The following is a 7,927-nucleotide window of genomic DNA, read 5'->3' on the forward strand; positions in this document are numbered from 1 at the left end:
AGTTGTAGCAGGGCAGAAATTTGATAAACTGACTTGTTGGAAAGGTGGCATCCTATGACGGTGCCACGTTGAAAGTCACTGACCTCTTCAGTAAGGCCGTTCTACTGCCAATCTATGTATATGGAGATTGCATGGCAGTGTGCTCGATTTTATACCCCTGTCAGCAACGGGTAGGCCTATGGCTGAAATAGCCGAATCCACTAATTTGAATGGGTGTCCACATACTTTTGCATATATAGTGTAGTTAAATCTATCTGTGATTATCAAGAACATAACTTGTGTGTTCCCAAACGTTATATTACTTTCGCTTTGGTCTTGAAACAACATGCTGGAGGAATCAGTTTTGCTGCTCTAACTGTGACATGAATAGCCCTGGTATAGCGAACCACTGTGCATTGTTCAGTGCAGGTAGCCACCCTGGTGCACTGTTCAAAGCCCAAGGTCAAGTCCGCTCAAAACAAAAGTGATGTAATTAAGCACGTGGAGTAATGAGTAGGATTTGGTGTTTTCACACGCACAAGTGATTGCTTTTCTTTTTATAAAAAACCCTTTATCTGCCTTCCCAATGAAAACTAGTTGGATTTTATATAATTATATAGCAGACAGACACAGTATTTATTTAAAAATGTACACAAATATTTCACATTCCCTTTTAAAACTCATTGAAGACACAGCAGTCAGCTGTCTCAGCTGTGTCTTGAATGTGACAGGAGGTAGCCTGGCAGTGTCAATGGTGACCTTTGACCTAGTCACCTGCTCAGTCTCTCTTGATGAAGCACCTCTTTTCTCTTGCCACTGTTTACATGCTAGTTGGGATGAGTTTTCTAGTTCCAACTAGTACATGAACACTGCATCTGTTGTTCTCATCGAATTCAGCTGGGTGTAAGTATGGTGGTTCAGGGTTTCATGTGTGGATCAGATGCTGTGTCTGGATAGATGATGGTTCATAGTTTATGTGTGGTTCAGGTGGTTCATGTAGTTTGTGTGTGTATGTGCGACTCATTGGTGGTGTGTGTGTGGTTCAGGCGATTCTTGTGAATCTGTGTGTGGTCCGTGTATGTCTGTGTGTGGTTGGTGTGTGAATTCTTGACTCAGTGCCAGGCTAAGGATCTCTGTTTTCTCCTTGTAGAAGCGGAGTTCATTGCCATGACGCCTAGCCACGTCCAGTTCCCTCTGTGCTGCTCGTAGCTCCATCCTCAGCTGCCTTGGCGTCTGCCGCTCCCTGCCCAGCCAATCCAGAGCCATGCTGCTGCGCATGCTGGCATCCAGTCCCCGCTGCAAGTAATAACCAATCACATTCTGTGGGGGCAAAGAGTAATAACCAATCAGGAAGTGCGCTTGATGTAGCACCCTTGGGTAAATGCAGAAGACACATTTCAGTTGAAGGCATTCAGTTGTACACCTCTTTAAGGAATACCTAGGATAGGATAAAGTAATCCTTCTCACCCCCCCCCCCTTAAAAGATTTAGATGCACTATTGTAAAGTGGCTGTTCCACTCGATGTCATAAGGTGAATGCACCAATTTGTAAGTCGCTCTGGATAAGAGCGTCTGCTAAATGACTTAAATGTAATGTAATGTGAGAATAGCAGGGGCGTATTCATCTTGTCCGCAGAGGGCCAGTGTGGGTGCAGACTTTTGTTACAGCCAAGCAGTAATACACCCGATTCAAATCAAAGATTGGCCACCCTTGGAGTAGAAGATTATAGGATCAATTATATAATTGAATATCCAGATGAGTGACTTGCCTGGCGGGAACACTGTCTTTCCCTTAGAATCTTCAACGTCCCGTTCCAGTGTAACAACTGAAACACTGTCATCCCCTCCTACAGAGAGAGAGAGAGAGAGAGAGAGAGAGAGAGAGAGAGAGATCAATGAAACTTGACAAGTATGAATTGTGTAATTACGCAGGACAGGGATGATAGATGATCCGAATATTTTTCTAATCCCTAACCAGACTGTGTGTGATTGTTTGAAAAGTTACGTTAGACCTTTATGTTCCAAGCCTGTCTGCTGAAGTTGTGATTGAGAGCATACGGTCTGGCTGGACGGCTGCCATGTATCCATAGACAATGTTATAAAATGATAAGGGTAACGTTCAGAAACAGACGGAACTAGTGCCAGTCCTTAGAACAGGTGGTGGAGGTCAAAGAATAGTTTCAGCAAAAAGTAAAAAAGAGTCCGTATGAGGTCATGTTTGCAGTGCAAGAGAGAATAACATATATTATTAAACATATATTATAACATACAGTAATTAACCTATAACAAATTCCTATGATAATCCTGTCCTTACCTGGAACTCCAACATGGTTCTGCCAGTGTATGACTGGAGCAGGAGACAATAGGCTCCCAAACTGGTGCTAGGATCACAGGCATCCTCCACAGAGACCTGGATGGAACGTACAGTAACACAACACTTGAACACTGACACGTATGATATCAGCCAATAGAAGAGAGCTTTTCATGACCAATAACTCAGGATATCCTATCGTATCCATGCTGCCATGCTGATGCCTAGTGGTGAATTAGAGTTAGTCCTGTGCTAGAGTAAGTCCTGTGCCAGAATAGTCTTGTGCCAGAGTAAGTCCTGTGCCAGAATAGTCCTGTGCCAGAGTTAGTCCTGTGCCAGAGTAAGTCCTGTGCCAGAATAGTCCTGTGTCAGAGTTAGTCCTGTGCCAGAGTAAGTCCTGTGCCAGAATAGTCCTGTGCCAGAGTTAGTCCTGTGCCAGAATAGTCCTGTGCCAGAGTAAGTCCTGTGCCAGAAAAGTCCTGTGCCAGAGTTAGTCCTGTGCCAGAATAGTCCTGTGCCAGAGTAAGTCCTGTGCCAGAATAGTCCTGTGCCAGAGTTAGTCCTGTGCCAGAGTAAGTCCTGTGCCAGAGTTAGTCCTGTGTTAGAGTAAGTATTATGCTAGAGTTAGTCCTGTGTTAGAGTTAGTCCTATGCCAGAGTTAGTCCTTTGCTAGAGTAGGTCTTGTGCCAGAGTTAGTCCTGTGCCAGAGTAAGTCCTGTGCCAGAGTTAGTCCTGTGTTAGAGTAAGTCTTATGCTAGAGTTAGTCCTGTGCCAGAGTTAGTCCTGTGTCAGAGTTAGTCCTTTGCTAGAGTAAGTCTTGTGCCAGAGTTAGTCCTGTGCCAGAGTAAGTCCTGTGCCAGAGTAAGTCCTGTGCCAGAGTTAGTCCTGTGCCAGAGTTAGTCCTGTGCCAGAGTTAGTCCTGTGCCAGAGTAAGTCCTGTGTCAGAGTTAGTCCTGTGCCAGAGTTAGTCCTGTGCCAGAGTTAGTCCTGTGTCAGAGTTAGTTCTGTGCCAGACTCAGTCCTGTGTTAGAGCTAGTCTTATGCTAGAGTTAGTCCTGTGCTAGAGTAAGTCCTGTTCCAGAGATAGTCCTGTGTTAGAGTAAGTCTTGTGCTAGAGTTAGTCCTGTGCTAGAGTAAGTCCTGTGTCAGAGTTAGTCCTGTGCCAGAGTAAGTCCTGTGCCAGAGTTAGTCCTGTGCCAGAGGTAGTCCTGTGCCAGAGTAAGTCCTGTGCCAGAGTTAGTCCTGTGCCAGAGGTAGTCCTGTGCCAGAGTAAGTCCTGTGCCAGAGTAAGTCCTGTGCCAGAGTTAGTCCTGTGCCAGAGTTAGTCCTGTGCCAGAGGTAGTCCTGTGCCAGAGGTAGTCCTGTGCCAGAGTAAGTCCTGTGCCAGAGTTAGTCCTGTGCCAGAGTTAGTCCTGTGCCAGAGGTAGTCCTGTGCCAGAGTTAGTCCTGTGCCAGAGTAAGTCCTGTGCCAGAGGTAGTCCTGTGCCAGAGGTAGTCCTGTGCCAGAGTTAGTCCTGTGCCAGAGTAAGTCCTGTGTCAGAGTTAGTCCTGTGCTAGAGTAAGTCCTGTGTCAGAGGTAGTCCTGTGCCAGAGTAAGTCCTGTGCCAGAGTTAGTCCTGTGCCAGAGTTAGTCCTGTGCCAGAGTTAGTCCTGTGCCAGAGGTAGTCCTGTGCCAGAGGTAGTCCTGTGCCAGAGTAAGTCCTGTGCCAGAGGTAGTCCTGTGCCAGAGGTAGTCCTGTGCCAGAGTTAGTCTTGTGCTAGACTCACGGTGCTGGCTGAAGCAGCCTCCTGCAGGCTGTGTGTGATGAACAGAGGAGTGATTCGTCTAGACGGCAGCTCGTTCACTAGAGAGTTCATCAGAGCGACACGTGCCGCATCCCTACGAGCTTCCGCCTGGGTCTCACACTCCTACAGAGAGTCAGAAAGAGGTGGGAGGTTGGCAGAGAGAGGAAGTGGAGAGAAAAGAGGGAGACATAAGTCCCACTATGTAAATTATATTTGCAGTGTTGTTGGTTTGAGATGATTCACTGTTTGCATAATCTCGGTTAACCCAGAACCAAAGTCCTGTGTAATTGGTCAAATGCTGGATTGTTCTGGGTCCATATGTGTTCAGAGAAGAAGTAGAACGAGGATCGAAAACGGAATGAAGAGCTCCACCCTCTCTCTTTACAAAATATGGGACAAATCTATGGGCCAAATGTCCCCCCACCCCTTCCGAAAATCAAAAGATACTAACACTTGTGAAATCATGATTAGTCCAAAGCACCGGAACTAATGCTGCTCGTTATCTCACGCATCCCGTTGTATCAGGACAGATTTACGGTACCATTTATGTTTATGTAGCCTGCCTACGAGAGATGACTTTTTGCATGAATATGATTGACTGGAACAGAACTAAAGGTCATCTAGAAAAGGCCTCTGCTTGGGTTCGTTTCATGACTTTCTTCAACATGTGAGAGTTTATAAAAGCAAATCATGGGATTAGCAATCAAATGTGGAGTCAGAATATAACATCACAGGCAGCTCTGAACCAATCACAAGGCATTTGGGGCCTCGACCTCTGGGAGGCTGTGTGAGCCACAATGAGCCCTTTGAAGAGTATCACGGGATTCCAGCTGAATAAAATCATCAAAGCAGGTTGAGAGGCTGTGTGTGTGTACTGCCCAGGGTCTGACGGGTATAGATGAAGGACCTCTCTTTAGGGGCTGTGCAGTAATGAGGCCCTCCACACACCATTCAGACCCACAGCAAGGCTGAGCAGCACTCCTGTCCAGACAGGTATTTTTCTCACTCACACTAATGACAGAGCACCCTTAAAGCTGTTCAGTGGTGGTCTTTGGCTGCGCTATGGAAACTCTGTCTCTACTGCACGGTGGGCTCCTGTCATTGGGATATGGAAAATAGCCACCTGGCCCCCAACTCTTACCCCTTCCTCCCTCCTCTCCTCAACCCTTACCACCAACCCTAACTACATACCCTACCCTACCCCACCAATAACCTTGTCCGTAACAACCCTAGCTTTCCACCACAGTGGAATTTGGTAATGAGGTGAGGGGTGGCAGGTAACCTAGTGTTTAGAGCGTTGGGCCAGTAACCAAAAGGTTGCTGGATCGAGTCCCCAAGCTGACAAGGTAAAAGATCTGTTGTTCTGCCCCTGAACAAGGCAGTTAACCCACTGTTTCCCGGTAGGCTGTCATTGTAAATAAGAATTTGTTCTTAACTGACTTGCCTAGTTAAATAAATACATATTTTGTGAGTAGTGCTGGTTTAGGTGGGTTAGGTAGCTGTGGTTGTGATGGTTATGATGGCAGTCACCTTATAGTTTCCAAAGCAGCTTCCTCCAGGCAGAGTGACGTAGTAGATGTAAGGGGGTCTTGGGGAAGGGGCAGACTCATACAACAATAAGCCCTCTGATTGGCTGGCAGAGCCTTTCACCGAGTCCTCTGATTGGCTGTCGGACCCCTTGACCTGTTCCACCTGCTTCTGCTCCCAAAAGTTATGCAACATGGCCACAATGTTCACTGAGGACACACACACACACACCCACACACACGCAATATAGGCCTGATGATTGACACGTCAAAATACATCTGAAAAAAGTCCTCAGGGCTTTAGAACAAGCCATACCGTTTCAGAGATGTCCTGTGCCTGTGGTAGAAACACAATGAGGAATGAAGAGAGGCCAGGGTGATTTAGAGTTTCAATATACTCAGCACCACAAAGCTACTCTACAGACCTTCTATCTGACTTAATAAGGGTATGAGGCGGACACTGTTGGAATGGACTGTAGATATATTTATCTTAATTAATGCAGACAGCCCATTAAAACGTTGTTTAACTTCTGATATCTACTGTCCGTCTATAGTGTTGGCCACAGTTATACACCTATTCCTTCACTGCGTGTGTGTGTGTGTGTGAGAGAGAGAGAGAGAGCGAGAGAGAGAGAGAGAGAGAGAGAGAGAGAGAGAGTGCGTGCATGTGTGTGTGTGTGTGTGAGAGAGAGAGAGAGAGAGAGAGAGAGAGAGAGAGAGAGAGAGAGAGAGAGAGAGAGAGAGAGAGAGAGAGAGAGAGAGAGAGAGAGAGAGAGAGAGAGAGAGTGCGTGCATGTGTGTGTGTGTGAGAGAGAGAGAGAGAGAGAGAGAGAGAGAGAGAGAGAGAGAGAGAGAGAGAGAGAGAGAGAGAGAGAGAGAGAGAGATAGAGAGAGAGAGAGAGAGTGCGTGCATGTGTGTGTGTATGTGAGAGAGAGAGAGAGAGAGAGAGAGAGAGAGAGAGAGAGAGAGAGAGAGTGCGTGCGTGCATGTGTGTATGTATGTTTGTGGAAATAACCTGTTTCTGTAACTGAACATTCCCAGGCTGAGTTAGGTTCGAGCTGATTTAGGAAAAGGGGACACCACCCAACCACTCAACTCTAAACCTCCCTACAGAGATGGCTGAGATGGCTTCAGGTCATGGCAGGCTAGCCCTGCAGCCTGATGAACGAGAGCAAGCTTACCTTTGAGTGAAAAAGTTTCATTAAAATCAAATGCATTTGAAGGCGATTATGCCTACTGTAGATCGACACAGTGGGACATCTCCACGCAACACTGCTTACATCAAATCAAATCAAAAGTATTTGCATCAGAACCAATGTAATGTTTTTTTTACTGTGTGCATTTATGGCTGATGCAGTAAACAGAGGCACCAAGCATCTAATGAATCAGCGTTTTCAACTCTGCTTATTGATAAAAAGCAATTCACTGAAGATTTCCCAAGCCCTATGTCAGTGTGTTTTGAGTAACTAAATGCAATAAATGCCTATATAAAACAGCCATATGCAATACCAAAAGCATGGTCTGAGTATGGCCCTCACATTGATTCAACTGCAGGTGACATCCCAGTTAGATGCTCAAGCCCAGATGTCTGAGAATGATGTGCATTTGTGTCTCCATGTGTGTGTCTCTGTGTATGGATAGCTACTCACAGTCCTTGAGGCTGGTACCGAAGTCACTTGGGGACAGAAGGTGTGACATCGTATTATCGTATGGAGAACCCCAAACTTGGCTCATCCTCTTCAATCTCAGTCTTCCTGCACACACGCTCAGTCTAGTTCAAACCATGTTCCATGGAGAGCGCAGCAAGCAGTGGGAAACTACTCCAAACGCAACTCCACTCAATACTTTTTTTAAATGAGAGGATAAAGACTGCACCTCCCCTTAACTCAACTCCCCCTTTTTCTCTCCTCCTCCCCGCTCCTCTTTCTTCCCCTCTCGTATGGAGGCCTCCCCAGGGGTTCTCCTCTGGAGCGCTCTACCTTTTGTCACGAGCTCTGCTAATTAGCTAGGGGGCCCCCTCACACGCATATACACTGAGGCCTGCTGTTGGTATGTGCCCCCCCTCCCCCCAGCCCTCTCACCTCTCCTCTGCAGCTGCCTAATCCCAGAGTGGTCAAACAGACTTTACAGGACTCTATAGAGGGTCACTGTGGAGCCCCTCTCTCCTCTCTTACAGCCACACAGGATCTGGGTCACACCCTAAACATACCAGGGCCGTTGGCAGCAGGAATCCTAGTGGACAGAACAGTCCCACCCCTAACTGGGTCCCTCTGTCCATGAAATGTGCTCAAGGTTCTCATAGTAAAAGGTGCCATAAGACTAACCA

The 7,927-nt window shown here is 46.8% G+C and overlaps 1 protein-coding gene across 1 annotated transcript; it reads right to left on the reverse strand.

Moving 5' to 3' along the window:
* Positions 1–599: 599 nt before the first annotated feature.
* LOC118394237 (protein limb expression 1 homolog) lies at positions 600–7,569 on the reverse strand. Its single transcript, XM_035787456.2, has 6 exons — positions 7,251–7,569; positions 5,605–5,810; positions 4,057–4,197; positions 2,293–2,388; positions 1,748–1,825; positions 600–1,299 (listed from the first exon to the last, which is right to left on the reverse strand). Exons 1-6 carry the CDS (start codon positions 7,333–7,335, stop codon positions 1,000–1,002), a joined length of 906 nt encoding a protein of 301 aa, XP_035643349.1. The 5' UTR covers positions 7,336–7,569; the 3' UTR covers positions 600–999.
* Between the last annotated feature and the right edge of the window lie 358 nt (positions 7,570–7,927).

The sequence above is a fragment of the Oncorhynchus keta genome, chromosome 14, assembly GCF_023373465.1.
Source record: "Oncorhynchus keta strain PuntledgeMale-10-30-2019 chromosome 14, Oket_V2, whole genome shotgun sequence".
In the NCBI taxonomy this organism is placed as follows: Eukaryota; Metazoa; Chordata; class Actinopteri; order Salmoniformes; family Salmonidae; genus Oncorhynchus; species Oncorhynchus keta.